The sequence below is a fragment of the Acomys minous genome (assembly GCF_964271855.1).
Source record: "Acomys minous genome assembly, chromosome: 14".
NCBI classification, from domain to species: Eukaryota; Metazoa; Chordata; class Mammalia; order Rodentia; family Muridae; genus Acomys; species Acomys minous.
The window spans coordinates 91,675,196-91,692,103 of record NC_140496.1 but is presented as its reverse complement, the minus strand read 5'-3'; the positions used below and the strand labels follow the sequence as shown (position 1 = coordinate 91,692,103).

Sequence of the window (16,908 nt, the reverse complement as noted above, 5' to 3'; positions counted from 1 at the left end):
GCAATATGGTCACCCGAAACAGGTTCATTTTGTTCTTCGTTTGTGCTTCTTGTTATTGCACATGAAATAAAAAAGGGTGGGGCATATCATCAAGGGCCTAGTTAGGGATGTTCCTGGTTTATGTTATTTAAAAGAAAAACCTCAAGAGAGAGCTCAGGAAGCACTGTGAAAAGCACTTCCCATGAGCTCAACACTGACTCACTGTCCAACTGACTGCTGGCATTTAATATACTAAAAACTTCTATGTTCCCTGAGGCTGTCTGACATAGTGGCTCTGTACGTATGCATGCACATGAGTGAAAAATAAGAACATACAACAATGAGAGGGACAGCATAGGAGAAACATGCTGCTTACGAAATAAATGAATAAAGTAGATGGCCACATCACCAGGGTGGAGAAAGTATCTTCAGGTTTGGAGATTTCAAGTCTGTCCAATTCAAGGGGCCCAGTGAGTGACAGACATTAAGTACTCAAGTTCAAGTATGACACATTTAAGTAAGGCTGGATAGACCATCCCATCCATGTAGCTGATTTCATCTTAAGGCCAAACATAGGGATAGGAAAATGCATGCATATTAAAATTATCTCACATGGCCACAGCAAAGGTGGGCAGAAAGCAAATATTTCAGGACAAAATGGCTCAGAGGGCTTTCACAGCATCACAGGACCACTGTCTGGACAAATGGCATGAAATATCCCAGTATTTACGTGACCCTAAGTGATAGGTTGTAGGCACACTTGATGACACTTGATCCTCATCACAGTTTTTTTTTTTAAGCTTTTGAAAACACACGCTATATGAATATATTCCAGACAATAAAGCCTTCTCAGGAGGGACTAGCAGATGTAGCTCTTAGTCTTCCAAACACTACATAGAAGTTAAGCAGAATTGGTATCCTGTGAAAAAGGAGTCACCGTGACACAGACAAAGGCAGCTGGGAATGAGAGTGTGGCTGTATGTGTAAATGACCATATATATGCATGCTTGCTGGTACCCCAGTACCCAGCAGAGAACTCATGAACCCAATAGTCTGTATACATCTTAAAGAGACAGGAGGAATAACAAAGATTTGTTAGTGTTGTTGATACTGGAGAAAGACTTTCACCTCTGCTTTGATTTCTTTGACATGAAATTATTATGTGAAAACATTCAGTGTCTTTTTCCTAACACTGAGCAAAAAGACAAGCGATACTCACATTGGCTGCTTATTTCAATGTCAAATGTTTATTTCTATGCCATAGTTTCCTTAGCACAATTTGCAAAAGAAAGGAATCCAAAAAACTCCTGATTATTATTATTACGTTTGGGATATTTTCTCTGCATTTAAAAGATAGAGAATACACACATTGGTACCAGAATCCTCACTTCTTTTACATCATTCTAGCAAGTTGTATCTGTTTTCCTTGGATGTCACTTTTGTTTAAAGATGGGGAAATATCCATAGGAAAAACATTCTGATTCATTCAAATAAACAGGGAGATGATTTTGTCAGTGAATTTATCTTTGTTTGGATATACTCTATCACTAATGGCCAAACTCTTATTACTTAATAGAATAGGCATAATTTATTACATAAACAAAGTGCACTGAAAAATGAACAATGCTAGAAAGAAACTGAAATATGGTGTCTCCTAAATCTCCGTGTGGTAACAAGTAAAGCACAGGAACACACATCAGGACAAATGCAGCTCCTCTCTGATGGAGATGCGATGAGGAGACTAGTCCTTTTTGCTATAGCACAGAGGGCATCCCATACAACTGAAACAACCTGACAACAAATTGATCACTGTTTCTTTTTTTTTTTTTCCAATTAAAAGGAATGCTCTGGTTTCTTAAATAGGACCTACATTCAAGGGAGCCAGAAAATGACTTTTCTTGCTTGATTTTTTTTTTTTTTGAGTCACAAACCCACCAAGACTTTTACAGCAGAAGTGGGTACCACTCCTTGGATCTTGAGGCCCTTGGGATCAGGCTGTCATAAGTGTGCAGGGTGGCAAAGGGCCAGCACCCTGAGGACACCATGATGGTTATGCACAAGACTCCCTTCAGGAGACTGACTCAGTGAAAGGATGAGCGGTTTTTTAAGTTCATGCACATTTTATTGAGTAGTAATATAAAATGCTTTTTCTTTGTCATTGTTACAGGTGCATGCTTTGATTGCCAACATTTCAGAAGTCAAATTACAAAGGCAAGGCTTTAGGCTGTAGTGAATGACTTGGGCACTTATACAATTGTTAAAAAATATGAATGGACTTTTGTTGTTTGTTGTTGTTTTCAGAATGAACCAGTTGTAACCCGTAACTAATATACAAAGGGGAAAAAAAAGTGAAAAAAGTACATATTTTGTGGCACATGACAGAACAGAACGAAATAACTAAACTGTTATGACGTCAACAGTTACCATGCATTTAGAGTTTCACATGTAACTACAAACTTATTTAAATTTCACAAAGTTTGCTAAACATGCCAACCATCTATGTGTGCACTGACAAGCTTATGTTAAAAACTTTTAAGAATACTCTCCCCTTTAGATTTTTTCAAAGCTTTTTTGATTACAAAATTTCAAAGGCATTAAGCATCTTAGAGAATATAAAGTACGCCAGTATACATACATTTCCAGTATATGTCAGACCACTAAGCGCATTACAGTCCCATACAGGCCGATACAGCCATTTTATTTTATTTTTTTCTTAAAAAACATGCATAGGCAGATTTTTTTTGTTGTTTTTGTTTTTTACAGAATATAGATGCTTCATCACTGCACTACGGTGTCGTGTTCACTATACTTAAAAATGCACCACTCATAAATATTGAATTCAGCAAGCCACAACCAAGACTTGATTTATCAACAAAACCCCTAAATATAAACAGCAAAAAGAAGGGTGTAATTATTCCAGTTTTTTTTAACTTAAAGAAAATGTATTCACTGCCAAATTAATAAGTGTTTTATGGAAGGAAGGGCATTCAAGCAAACTAAAGGAACCTGAGGTAAGCATGAGCTATACAAAATTAAACTGTCCTTGGTTTTTTTTTTTTTCTTTTCTTTTTTCTTTTTTTTTTTTTTCCTTTTTCTTTTTGGCATTTTAACAAATTTTCAACATTCTTTTTTTTTTTATTCCAGGTTTTTTTTTTTTAGACTGCCTAATTCAGTTTATAGCCATTGTCTGACAAGAGTAACAAAACATTATCAATAAATAGTCCTTAGTTAGTTTGTACACCTTTTTTTTTGTTAAAAATGTTTGATGTCATCCATTTTTAGTGCTGCAACTGTAAACGTACAATAGAGTATAAGAAATTAGACAAAGTTTTCGTGTCCAGTAACAGAATAAAAGGCCTTTCATTAAGCTATCTATAAGTCCCCAGTGCAGTAGGAAAACACGTTCATTCCCCTAACATTGCAGTATAGACTAGCATTAGCTTTCTTTTTAAAACTTTTTTCCTAGAAGCATTTTTTAAAGGCATACCCCAAAGAGGTGTTTAATCACCACCCTCACCAAAATATAGTTTATTATCTCTCTCCCTCTTTTTTTTTCATGATAGTGTAAACTGAATCCAATTCCTGGCCCCCAGAGCAAACAAGCTACTGTCAGAGCCAAGAATATCCAACTGCCGAGATGCAGCAATCCCATCATGCCCTGCAGCTCAAAAAAAAAAAAAAGTGAACAGGAAGTGGTCACTGAATATTGCTGCTATTACTGCCATTGCTGTCCGTGCCGTTAGTCTCTGAGGCGAGAGCCTTGTTGATGGAGTTAAGGTTGGCGTCGGAGGGCATGGCGTCTCTGCGAGGCGGCATCCTCTCGTTAATTCGGTCTAAGCCCTTGGCCTCCTCGAAGCTAGTGATCTTATGTTGTGGTGAAAATCCTTTGATAGCTAAACAGACAATCATTAAGAAAAGAGAGAGAGCGTTAGGTGGAGCACAACGAAGGACACCGCGGTTACGTCAGGTGAGGTTAGAGACTTCGTAGTGGGTGGGAATCCTTTAGTGGAGAACAACGTGACGGGACCTGAAGACAACACAACAGACTCCTTACCATACTGGAGGGAACCAAGGGTTTGAAAACAGCCAATGTCTCTTGCCAACCAAAATGTCCTCTTGAAGTGTAAGCATTAAGATGTAAGCATTTCTCTTGTCTTCATCAAAGTTTAGATCACAGAACTCCACAGTGGGTATGTGAAGGAAAAAGCTGTTCCAAGGGGCAGGCTTCTGGATCCCGCAACACTGGCCACCCCAACAACACCCCGACCAACCTAAGCAGACTGCACCTCCCTCCATTCTGACTCTACCACCGTGCCGGTAATGGCAAACATGGTGGGAGCTCTCTCTCTATTCTGCATGTTAGCAATGGCTGAGAACAGAAGGTCTAAGGAGTTAGAAAAGGAATTGGCAGGGACATTTCTCTGCCATCTCCAAGTCCCACAGAGATCTCAACTCAGTGGTGTGTTGGGTGGCGGGGAGGGGGGGGGCGGGTAGAAACTATAAGCTGATTTCCCACTTAGCACTGGAGGATATATAGTGGGTAAGAAGAAACTCAAAAATAGAGATCAGATGACTAAGTGGAGAAGCGTTTTTTGGCCCTTCAGCAGCGAACAGGTCAAACTGATGTTCATCTGGTACCCATTACTGCCTAAACCAATGAAAACTCGCTCTCAGTAAGTGGGGGTTGAAGAAGAACCCAGAGGTGAATGCTTTTTCACAATTTTTAGGAGGGGGAAAAAAAGAATTGGTTTTGGTCCTTTTTAATTAAAACCTTGGCTACTCTTGTGTTCTCCTCTAGTGACCCTTTAGTGTGCTATAGAGAGAGATACGAGAGGCATTTGTGAAAAACGTAATAAAACCCAGTGGGTGTACCAACAGTGAGCTGAAAATAAAACCACAGATGGGGAACCAATGACATCAGTTTGCTTTACTCCCTGCGAAGTGCAAGCCAGGTATGTACAGAAGGCCAATCACCAATGCTGAGTTGGGCTGCACCTCCATGGCTTACTAAGGACCATTTCAAGGTCCTGGCCTCCTCCCCATTTTACTTACTTCTTTATTTATTTATGGAAAAAGTAAAGCAGGTTAAAGCTGACACTTTGCCAGCCACTCATACACAAATGTGCAGCCCTTCATTAGTACGGATGGCATTCCTAAATGATTTTACACAGTTGTTTAAAGCTCATTATAAAGAAAAACAGACTGTTCCCCTTCTGCACTTTAAGGTTAGCATAATGGTGATTAGTCAGGTGTGAGAGGAAAAACATGGGGAGATGGGGAAAGACCAAGGCCCAAAGCAAAGCTTCTTAATTCTGTAATTCGGTAATGAACTGAAAAATAATCGAGTTGTCTAAATGAGCACCCACCCTGGAAACTAATCCAATTATTTTTAAGGGGCAGAAACAACAGACAACTTCCTCTTTTTCTAAATGACATCTCATAATCAAAAGTCTGTCATGGTACATTATGAAACTGCTTCGTTCAGTTAAGTAAAAAAAAAAAAAAAAAAAAAGTGGAAGCTCTAGATTTTGAAGGCAATAAGGTCAGAGCATAGGAATGCAAATCTCTGGCTGAACAGACGCTAGTTCGGGATGGGGCTCCACTTGTGATTACATCTGTCTGCCCAGTATGGAAGAAAGCGCTCTGCTCTAGCTGCTGGTCAGACAATGGGTGTTAGCAATTTACATTGGGAGGATACTTAACACAACACAGAGCCACAGAGTCACAGAAAACAGCCAAACTACCAACAGGAATGCACACTGCAGATTAGATTTTGCCAAGAGGAATGGAGAATTCCCACATAAATAGCAGTTTGCTCACTGCTATTTAGGAAACAGTTGTATTTTTCTCTTACATCACCGTCATTTCCCCTACTGTATCCAAATCATGAGCAAATTGTAAAGCTAGAGTGACACTTTTACATCATACCAAAGGACTATATGCACACAATTTTGTAAAAAAAAAAAAAAAATGTTATTTTGCAAGAACAAAATACAACTGAAGAATTTTGTTTTAAAGGGGAACTTCAAATTATTCTTTTAAAACATTCCAGAGGATGTAATATGCATAATATTAAAAACTATTTTCATGTGCAGTTCTCCTATAACCATGTAGTAAAACAGCATTCAATTAAAAATGAGTTACGAAAGGCTCAACCGTACTGCTCTTGAGTAGTGCTAGACGGCAGTTGGAGATGCATAATTCTCAATTTCCTCTGAAGCTCCTAGCAGGAGGCCTAGCATAGAGCAGACACTTGGAATGAGTATTGTCTGCTTGGTATTCTTGGTTTTGGCCACTTCCACAGCCACAGATACTTTTTGGATTCCTTGCATTATTTTATGAATGTTAACTTTCTTTCGAATATCAATTGGTTAAAATTGATAAAGATAGAAATTCACTTCTACACATCTGTCTCACATTGGAGTATTTTAGAGACAAAGGTGACGTTGAACCATAAAAGCATCTCTGTTGCTGCAAGCTTGCGAAGACTTAATTTTATTCTCTTTCGTCTCTGTCCTACCTAAAAGTGATCTGAGGGAGGGGTGGTTCAGCTCAAAGCGTATTGTTTTACATGTCACTTGTCAAGGCAGCTGTCATAACCCCCACCCCACATCATTCATGATATATAGAAATTTATAAATATATAATCCTTCATTTTCTGTGATTACACTAGGTTCATTGTATACAAAAGTCAAACATAGCTTTAAGGGAAAAAAAACAAACAAACAAACCAGAGAAGGACACTTTCCCCTTTAAAGCAAGAACGTTTCGGTTAATACTGAGCCACAACTGTTAGCCCAACGCCCACACACTCTGTACAAGCTACAGCAAATAAATAAATAAATAAATAAAATAAAATAAAAAAAATGAATACACCCAGCAGAGCCCTTATCTGTTGCAGGCACAACAGAAAGGGGACTGGCCAGTTTACCTTCATCAGCCTCTATAGCCTCAACAGTAGCTGAAGAGAAGAAAGGGGTGCAAAATGAATGAGAAAATGAGCAGAGGATTTTTCTTTAAGTCTAAGAGCAAGTCAGTGACGATCAAAAGACCTGGGGAAATTAATGTTCCTCTACGTGCTGGCTTCTGCCACAGACAACTAGACAGAAAGACTAAAAAGAAAGGAAAACAAAACAAACAAAACAAAACAAAAACCACCACCACAAAAGTGAGAAGTGTCAGTCGTGGCCTGCATACACCTGAGGGGATGAAGAGGCAGTGTGGAGTGCTGGCTCACTAGTCAGTGACAAAGCCCTTTCGGGAAACATGCAGAATAATGTGTTTCTGTTCAAAGGGCATTCTAGAATCCATGCTTGGCGATTTGTAGTTATGTCAGAGACTAGGGCCAGCTTGGAGCTGGTCTGTGACATTGGTGCTACACTTTATGCTGGGTGTATGTCGGGGCGGGGCAGGGGCGATTTAAAGGCAGATGATACCAAGCTGTCTGGGTGGAAAACATAGGAGTCTTTAAAGACAGTTTCTGGAAGGGGAGGCCAGGGAGGGGGAAGGAACCCAACAGAGGGAACAATAAAGCCTGCACATCTTTTGCCAGCCAGGCTGAATCCACGTTGTTTTCTTTTTCTTGCTGCAATAGCATTTTAGAAATAAAGGCCCTGAAGTGTTGCACAGGAAGCTGGGGCCCAGCGGGAGCGGCAGTGACTCCCCCAGCACCTTCAGGAACACGGGATCTCACAGTTGAAGTCCCTGGCTGAGGCATCTCATGACATCCTGAAGTGGCAACTTCCAAGGTTGGGAAACGTGCCGTTTACGTGGGCTCTGTGCTTCCCCTGTGCAGGTGTGTGGGCTTTTCTGCGCTATTAAGGCCAGATGATGTTCCCTTCATTCAATGCTAAAATGTGAAACTTTTCTTTAAGGGCAAATGCTTGACATTGATATTCTACCCTTGGACTTTAATTTGTACTTTCTTGTAATTTAAGTCTTAAAACTACAAGGGCCACATATGCATTCTAGTTAACGATGCATTCTGGGTTCCTTATAACGACAGAGCAGAATTGAATGTCAAAGCTTTGATGATTGTCTCCTTTTATGCCAGTGGGAGGGGCAGACACGAATCGTGAAACAGTGACAACCAAGTGGGCTTAAATACATACTGAGTTTTCAAATTCTCGGGACAAATGGAGTCTTAACCCACAGTGTGTGTGTGTGTGTGTGTGTGTGTGTGTGTGTGTGTGTATGTGTGTGTGTATGTATGTGTGTGTGTGTGTGTATAAATTCCACAGAGAATAACACAAACATGGATTTAAAATAAACAAAACTTGACTAAGTGAAGCTACAAACACAGGTGACCATATGATAGTAACACTATGCAATGTAACAACGTAAGGGCCTTAGGTTTAAAAGCAAAGCTGAAATGCTCAAACCACAGCAGCACTGCTGGGGCAGAGACACACAGCTTAGTGTGTCGTCTGCACAGGAAGACTGCAGTTGGTCACTGACGGTGTGTGTGCCTCTGCTATATGCTGAGCTTATTATTAAAGGCTGTGGTTTCCCATCGGCTGGGCAGAGTTGCATAGTTGCCCAGAGTTCTGGGCACACAAATGTTCTCCTTATGCTAATTTCTCAGTATATTCACTTTGATGTTATTTTTTTGGTGTGCGTTTTTATGAAGTGATTGATTTTGAGCTATAGATTTACCAAGGGATTCTTACCTCAACTATTACAGATTTTCCTACTTTCACTGAACTGGTTTTGAATTTTTGTGGCAACTCAAAGACAGTGCTTTTTTTTTTTTTTTTTTTTTTTGAGGAAAATCATGTGAAAATAGAAGGTATGACTGTTGTCTCTAAAGTGTGGTGCTTATGAGTTGACCATTATGTGTTGTGTAGAAGAAATGTCTTAATAATATACTGTTAAAAATACCTGAGTCTTTTGGGATGGAGGATAGGGGTAGGGAAGAAAATATGAGAAAGGTCCAGGGAGAGAAAAACAAGAGGCTGAGATTGTATTACAACACTATAGTATATTTTTGCGGTAATTTTTTATCTGTTGATGTCTAACCTAACAGCAAAATTTCTATATTATAAGTTATATTCTAATTAGTGATGTTAAGTAAAACTGATAAAAGAACAAATATAACAGAAGAAAGAGTATACATATTTGTCTTGTCTAACATGGGTGGACACTAGCTATATGTGAATATTTAAGTTAAAGTCACTGAATATTGGGAGCTATTTAAAAGATCTTTTCATTTGCACTAGTTATATGTCAAGTGTTCAATGGTTCTATGTCACCAGTATTCCCTTCATCATAAAAAGCTAAGCTGGATGGTACTTGTCCAGCCAGTTCTGACTAGAAAGTAAAAGGTCTACTTTAAAGATGTCATTATTAATAAAAACAAACAAACAAACAAAAAACCCAACAAAATGCGGTGTGATCACTCTCTTGAATGTCTAATGAATCAGAGAAAAAGCTTGGGTAAGTCTCATTTCTATCTAAGTGGATAATTAAATTACCCTTTTTATATTCTTTCCAATAAAATCTGTAATTCTACATATATATGTGTATACATTGCATCTAGCATGTAGGTAAGCATAATATTTACTAGGATGCAACTGAGAACTTACAACAACTGACTGGCTGAGGGAGGGAGGTCCAGCAGCTCAAGCCTACTGTGGTGTCTGCAGGCACCCTACGTGAGATGTGCTGGACGTAGGCCTCAAGGTATGGATGCATGTGCTGGTGTGGGGAGAGGGCACACTGCAGTGAATGAGGGTGCTTTCACGTTGGGCGTGACTCATAAAACTCATGTGTGATGTGAGTTGTAGCCCTTCTTCCAGCCAAGGAGAACTGAAAAGATGAGTGAGCTTCAATGATCAAGAAACTCATGGCTCCACTGATGATACAGCTGGCTGTGTGCTCCCGGCCATACCACCGGGCCTGCTTACCGCTTTGCAGGGTTTGCTTCCCTCCAGAAAGTACTCCACTGGGGAGCATGCCAGTCGGGGTCAGGCCCTTCAGCGTCAGGACACTCTCACTCTCTTCTCTGAAAGACACAGAGGGGTTGCGGAAGTTAACTTCTGCTCTCTTTTGTGGGGGAAAAAAAGACACATAAGAACCCATACTTACCTTATATTGGCTCTGTGGGCCTTTTGTTTTATTCAAGATATAATATATTTTTATCTATTTATACAGAGGGAATATTTTATAAATGACCTCATTTAAGGAACATGATGCTACTGTGGCATTATGGTCTCCTCTGCGTACTGATGTTCCTGAAGAATACCGTAGCTCTGTAACCATGCAGCACAAGGTAGAGTTGTGTGTGTGCAGTGACAGCAAGGACCTGTGCACCCAGGGAGCAGCAGCGGATGTGCAGGCCCGCTTTGTAGTGAAGGGATCATCTCTTCAGGAATTATTTCAGGGGGTCATTGAAGGACCTTGTGTTACATGAAAGACTCACTGAGTGACAGCAAGCAGCTGGCAACATCTCTGAGCTTTTCTCTTACAGCCGCTTCCCAGATCTGTTTACATGAAGTTCATTATTCATATGACCCCGCTTTTAAATTATCGTAAGTGAATCATTATTTCAATTATGCTCATCATCTAATAATCATTTTTTACTTATACAGACTCACTAGTTAAAAAACAACTATGAAATAGGAATAGCCTATTATCCTTCTATACAACAGATCCGGCAATGCTACATATGCAGGGAAAATTTACAATACATGTGTATATGTGCGCGCGCACACACATACACACATACTGATTAGCAGGTACAACTGCCAAAATTTTTATCATATCTAACATGGCTGAAAAAGAATTCATCCTTAGATCTGTTCCTTTCTTCAATTCAGAAGCTGGGACTCCTTTGTTCAGTTGCTCCAGCTTACAGCGTCGTCTCGTCATCTCGTAGCTGTGGTCACCTCTGCATTCCACAGCCACTCCCCTGGTACCTCTTGACACCTCTACCCGAAAACACTTCCTTTATCTCAGTGCTTCTCACAACGCCAGCATCTCATTTACAAAACCCAGCTGTATTGACACAGTTCACACACCTGACGCTAGTACCTACTCACCCTAATGTGATGGATATACAAGGTTCACCCCAATCAACTTTAGAACATTTTATCACCCCCAAAGCATCCCTCTACCCACTCACTAGCCATGATTCTCTTCTTTCTTTAGCCCTAGGCTACCCCTCCGTTATACCTGGTGGGGTGTTTTAGCAGAGTTCCACAGGAATAGGACCACGCAACACGTGAATGGCCTCTTACCACTAGCATCTCTTACTGAGATTACAACAGCCTTGTAGGAGGCCTCTCTGCTCTATCTTTCACAGGTTTGTCCTCTCTGTCCATTTTCAGATGAAAAGGTAAACTGAGGCATGTAGTAGCAATGCCAGCTCTGTTGTTCCTTGATGCAAAATTACCCAGTGCCCTCTCTATCATGGGTACGGGTAAAATCTTTAGCAAGTCTCACTGGGACCACAAAAGAACAACTCCTCCATCAATGCTCCTCCTCTCTCGCTCAGCTCTTAGGCAACATTTTCCAGTAGTGTCCATCGCGCAGTACACTTATCCCATGGTTCTGCCCTTAGTCATCCTCAGACCGTCTGCACATCTCATTTCTCATTCCCTCTGCTTTCAAATGACTGATGCAGTCTTATGTCTAATGCTACTTTAAATAGCACTTTCTGCACTCCACGCCTCACCTCACCTGTGCTACTGTTTATTTTTGGTCTCTAATGACCACTTCTCTACCTGTCAAGTTTCTGAAGAACAGAGGCTTCTTTCTGCTTTGACTACTCTTGCACTGTAGCATCTACATTGGATCAACATCACGGATACAGTCCATGTTCACCAAGTATTTACCAGGAGAACGCTTTAAAACAATTGAAAGGAGACTGGCAGTTTAGATTCCTGTCTCATTAACTGTAGAGTTTACTCATGACTAGTAGGATTGAGACAGCCAATTAATCGCTGTTTACATTCATATGGGAATTTCAACCTTTTCACGATTCTCATGTCGAACTACTAGGTCACAGAGAGAAAGAGACGCCCTGAATATTAATAATGCAGATTTGGAAAACTCAGAAATACCTCTACAGAGATAATCACAACTTGCCTTTATATTCACAGTCCAAGTTAGGTTCTAACCTCACAACTGGCAAATATTTCTATACACCAAATAAATCCTGCTATCACATCCCATTTTAAAAGCAAGGCTGCTCAAACAAAATGATCAATAGAAGCCAATGGTGATCAGTAACCATTGGGTTGCTAGCATTTTAATGACAGTTGTTCTGTTTGTCTGTTTGGTTGTTTTTTGTTGTTGTTGTTTGGTGATCTGAAGTAATTTTTCAATTTTCAGTATTTTATTTTTGTACCCTTTCTTTGGTTTGCAAGTCCCCCTTTGGAACCAGCCGATGTCACGCTAAACTCCCAGCCACACGATGGAGGTCAAGATGAGTTTCACTATTTTGGGCTTCAGTTTCCTCCTCTATAAAATCACATTTATAGCCACAGGGATTAAATCATAAACTATGCCAAAGTCCTCCCACAGAAAACAGCCATCTGCCTGCCTGCCTGCCTGCCTGCCTTCACCTCATTTCTTCTTCCTGCAATTCTGTTTCCCATTCCTACTTTACACAGGAGTCTGCATGTTGAATCCCACCCGTCTCTGGCTGAGCTCTAGCAAAACCTGCTTTCTTCTGTAGTTCCCACTGAGCAATGCGACCGCCACAGAAGCCTCCTTTTATCATATTCATGCTGCTCTTGTAGACGGATGGGCTTTTTCCCTCTCTCTCTCTAGCCTTGGCCACGAACAGCTTTCAACTTTTGGAAACATGGAAAGCAGAAGTCAAAGAGCCTGCTTCTGAATACTGTGTCAGTTTTCAAGGATGTGGTGTGAAAGGTTAGGCTGGGAGCATTTCCTAAATATATCGATCACGTGCTAACTAGGAAATGCTGGGTGTTTGTATTCATGTGCCCTTTATGGTGGCTTCTGGAACACGCTAGAGGATAGATGTGGCTTGTGTTGTGTTTCTATTAGAAGGACCTGCTCAGGTTCTGTTGGAATCTCAGATAGTGCATGCTCACCTTCACCAAGACCACCAGTTCACACTTTTGCACACCCCTCCCTCTGCACTTCTGATCTTTGCTTCTCTCTCTAAAGCTACAGGGTGGAATTTCTACCTGCCTCCACATAAAGGTTCTGCCAGGTCAACTTAATAAATGTTTGAGAGCAGCATCCTATCAGTCACACAGGGTATGGCTCTGTAGACAATATGTTTTCTTCCTAGTCTCCTAGGTAAAACTTCTTGTAGGGAAAAAAACAGAATTTAGGTCAGCCGATCTTACCAGTGGAGAGCCATCTAAGAGCATATTAGAGAGCACACAGCTCCAGAAAAAAAATGTGTTAAAAACTGCCACCAGGATGAATCTGTCCACTCACTCCACGAGCTGGCCTCAGCTTACAACAAAGTGCTGCTACCCATGTTCCGGGCCAGCTGCAAGCTCCTAGGCTGGCCTCTGCTACCCACGTGCTGGCATTAAAGGCATATGCCAGCAGGCCTGGCTAAACAAGGGGTATTAAAAGACAGGTTTTTTTGGTTCCCCTATTGTGGTGCAGAGCTCTCACACACATGGTGTGTATCCATTTCTCTATTCTGAGAAATCTATGTCATTATCCAATATCAATTCTACTGGTTCCTGGCTTACAAACTGTAGGTTCCTCAAGTCCTTGTATTTGTCCTTTCCTTTGCCTCCCTCAGCACAGTGCCTTCTCCAGGCTATTTGCTTGTATTACTTCAGTAGCCTAAATATTCTTTCATCTACTAACAAGTTAGCTCAGGAGCTAATCCAGTCATTAGTGTGTGTGTGTGTGTGTGTGTGTATATATGTGTGTGTGTGTGTGTGTGTGTGTGTGTGTGTGTGTGTGTGTATGTATGTATGTATGTATGTATGTATGTATGTATGTATGTATAGTATATATGAGGCATAAGTTAGAGCATGCCTCTCATTTCATGAAAATCATTCCAGGACTACTCATTGCCACATGAAGATTAAATGCTTTATTGTGAAATTCAAGACCTTGAGGATCTAGACTTAAGTTTGTTTTGTTTCTTTCAGCCTCAGGTTTTGGCAAATGCTCACCTTCATCCCTTTACTCTTTAGCGCTCTCTACACCTACAGTTCATCACCAGGTTGCCGGCATATTTATAGCCATTCTCACCTACACCGCTGTTTTGAGTAAGACGTCAGTGCTGCTCTTCCACTGAGTGCGGACACACACATATGACCTGTTCTAAAGCAAACTCATGCCAGCTATATAAGCTTGCCACGTAGATTACTGTTAAATGTGTATAACATGGGGACCAACATCCAGCATTTAGAATATACCTCAAAAAGAGTCTATCAGCACTGGTCCTAGGACCATGTGACTGTTCCTTATGACTTCTCCTGACCGTGTCATGATTTCTTTACTGAGTTACCTTCAGTCTGGGGTCCTACCCACCAGACTTCAACCTATTCTTCCCAGCTCTCCTCTTATAATAATCTTGTTAAGAACAATCCACCTGGGAAATATAAAGCCACAGCAAAGCATCTGCTCAAAGATACAGCGCATGCTTCACAGTCGTGCATTAGTTTATATGTCTGTGTTTCCAATTTGGCTGTGTGAACTGCCTAGCTCAAATTCCACTTTAATCTGAATGTTCAGCATGGCCTACTAAGTTTAGTTTGCTTTCCGAGGATGTGTCTATATCTTACATAAAGCCCACAGATGCCTTTAGAATGGACTGCAAGAAAATGCACCTTGTTTTTGCTTACTATTGACATATACAACCTTAAGTCACAAGTCATGATTAGCATTAGATAGCAATAGTCATGGGCCTAAAGGAACATTCCAGACCTTTGAGATGTGTAGGATTCCATAGCATTCACTCATCTACCTTTATGTGGTCTGAAAACTCAAGTTATGAAACCTTTATTTATACTGAGGCTTCTCCTGTTCTTTTCTTTTTTTTGGTTTCCTCTATGTGCTTTTATATGGAAATTCTTGGTGGTTTATTTCTCCATGAGGTAACTTCAGTTAGGAAAAGAAGAGCCAGGTTTGGTAAGCTTAAGGATAATACATGTATGTTTGTGACTGAGGTACCCGCTCAACCCAGGATTTTCACATACTCATTTATCCCCAAAGGTAATGTCTTCAGCCACACAGGACTTCCGGACAGTCCTCAGAATTGTTCAACCTAAGGACCTTTGCACCTGATACTGTCTTTGGTTTGAACTCTCCAGTCAGTTTCTTCATGAAGGCTATGTCTATCTGCTCAGATGACTCCTCTCACAATTCTTCCTTGTCCCGATCCAGTGCCACATTGGTAACGCAGTGACCCTCTACATTGCTGGATTATCCTTTTGGCATATGCTGAGTTTTCAGTTTGATGCTGTCTACTCCTTGTAGGAATGAGTGGTTCCCAAGAGTCTGGGCTTTGCTCACTGAGGTGTAGGAGTGGAGGGATCCATTTCCCCCTCAATGTGATGCTTCACAAGGGCACTAGCTGCCTCAGAGCAGCTGCCGACCTGGCGTGTCCTTGTGAAAGGAATGGGGGGGGGGCTTCTCCATCTTCTCACAGGGCCCTGCTTTCAGTATCAAATCACTTAGTGACTCTTCAGTGACTTTTCTATGAGTAGCAGAAATAGCAGGGAGAGAAATCAAGAGCTGGCAGAACCCCCCCCCCCAAAAAAAAAGAAAAAGAAAAAAGAACTAAAGGCTGGGAGATATCTCAGTGGATAAAACACTTGCTGTGCCAGTAAGAGTGGAGCTCTCAGCACTCAGGAGTCAGAGCCAAGCTGGCTATCTACGCTAGCTGGAATAGGTGAAGTCCAAGCTTGGCAAGACACCTGCCTCAATAGATTGAGTAAGACACTTGACTTCCAGTTGCAGAGAGAAAAGGAGGAAGTGGAAAGAGAAGAGAAGAGGTAAGGGAGGGGAAGGAGGGGGAGAGAGAGAGAGAGAGAGAGAGAGAGAGAGAGAGAGAGAGAGAGAGAGAGAGAGAGAGGAGAGAGGAGAGAGAGAGAGACAGATATGAGTTACAGTAGTCATTCGTCACAACTGTACAGTTGTATAAGTCCCGAAGCATTTCTAGCTATCTATATTAATGTATGTGACCATGAATGAACACTTTTCATGTAAAAATGGCACCATACTTAAAAGTGGTCTTTGAAGAGACATATAGTTACTGTACATTATCTAGGAATAGAGTCTTAGAGTAAGGTGCGGGGAAGTCTCTTCAATACAACATTTGCTTTCAAAGCACATGCTTAATAACATCACTAGGATGCTTCATGATCCGCTGAGAAGTAAACAACCTCCTATAGGAAACACCAACAGGAGATGGCTCTGTTCTGCCTAAGTGACTCATTGGGGCTCACCCAGACAGCGTTATGGTTAATGTTCACCCCCAAAAGCCAGACTACAAATGAGAACAGATCCCACTTACTTTCCCAGTCAAATGTTTTTAATCCTGCCGCGAACGGAGGGATAAAGTGCACCACAATCCATTTATACAGCCTTCCTTCACGGACATGGGCTAGCAGATTGAAATGTTAAGTAACTGAATTTCCTTTTAAAAAGCGAGAAACAGTTCAAGGAACGCAAACCTTTCCTAGTGAAACATTTAAACTACTGGAGCAAAGTGCTATGACAGCTACTGTGTGACATACAGTAATAGTCTAAACAAAAAGGGAGGAAAGATGAGCCCACCTGAGAACTGAGAACACTCTGGCCATTTTGCCTATTGCTCGGATCTTGTTCCTGATGACCTCCTTCCGGGCTGCGGCCGTGGCTCCTGCATTTTAAAACACAATGTACCAGTCAGTGACGTTTTATCTGACCACAATTTCTCACAACTCTACTAGTGGACAGTTATAATTTGCACGATCAGTTTTGCTTTGTTTGCTCTTG

At 41.1% G+C, this 16,908-nt stretch overlaps 1 protein-coding gene and 1 long non-coding RNA gene across 7 annotated transcripts in view; one reads left to right on the top strand and one right to left on the bottom strand.

The window, feature by feature from the left end:
* Positions 1-1,204: 1,204 nt before the first annotated feature.
* PPP3CA (protein phosphatase 3 catalytic subunit alpha) overlaps positions 1,205-16,908 on the bottom strand; it is a 278,323-nt gene continuing 262,619 nt past the window's right edge. For 4 of the 5 annotated variants that reach the window (XM_084756053.1, XM_084756056.1, XM_084756055.1 and 1 more), the window contains 4 exons: positions 16,708-16,792; positions 9,885-9,982; positions 6,911-6,940; positions 1,205-3,872 (listed from right to left, as the gene is read on the bottom strand). In XM_084756053.1, the coding sequence (XP_084612179.1) occupies positions 3,676-3,872; positions 6,911-6,940; positions 9,885-9,982; positions 16,708-16,792 (410 nt within the window). In that variant the 3' untranslated portion in view covers positions 1,205-3,675. The remainder of the gene's footprint in view (positions 3,873-6,910; positions 6,941-9,884; positions 9,983-16,707; positions 16,793-16,908) is intronic. The other variant, XM_084756054.1, reaches the window with a different exon arrangement.
* The window catches only part of LOC311582790, a 50,342-nt gene continuing 37,312 nt past the window's right edge, over positions 3,879-16,908 (top strand). For both annotated transcript variants that reach the window (XR_014774235.1, XR_014774236.1), the window contains exons 1-2: positions 3,879-4,931; positions 7,574-7,774. This is a non-coding gene — a long non-coding RNA (uncharacterized lncRNA). The remainder of the gene's footprint in view (positions 4,932-7,573; positions 7,775-16,908) is intronic.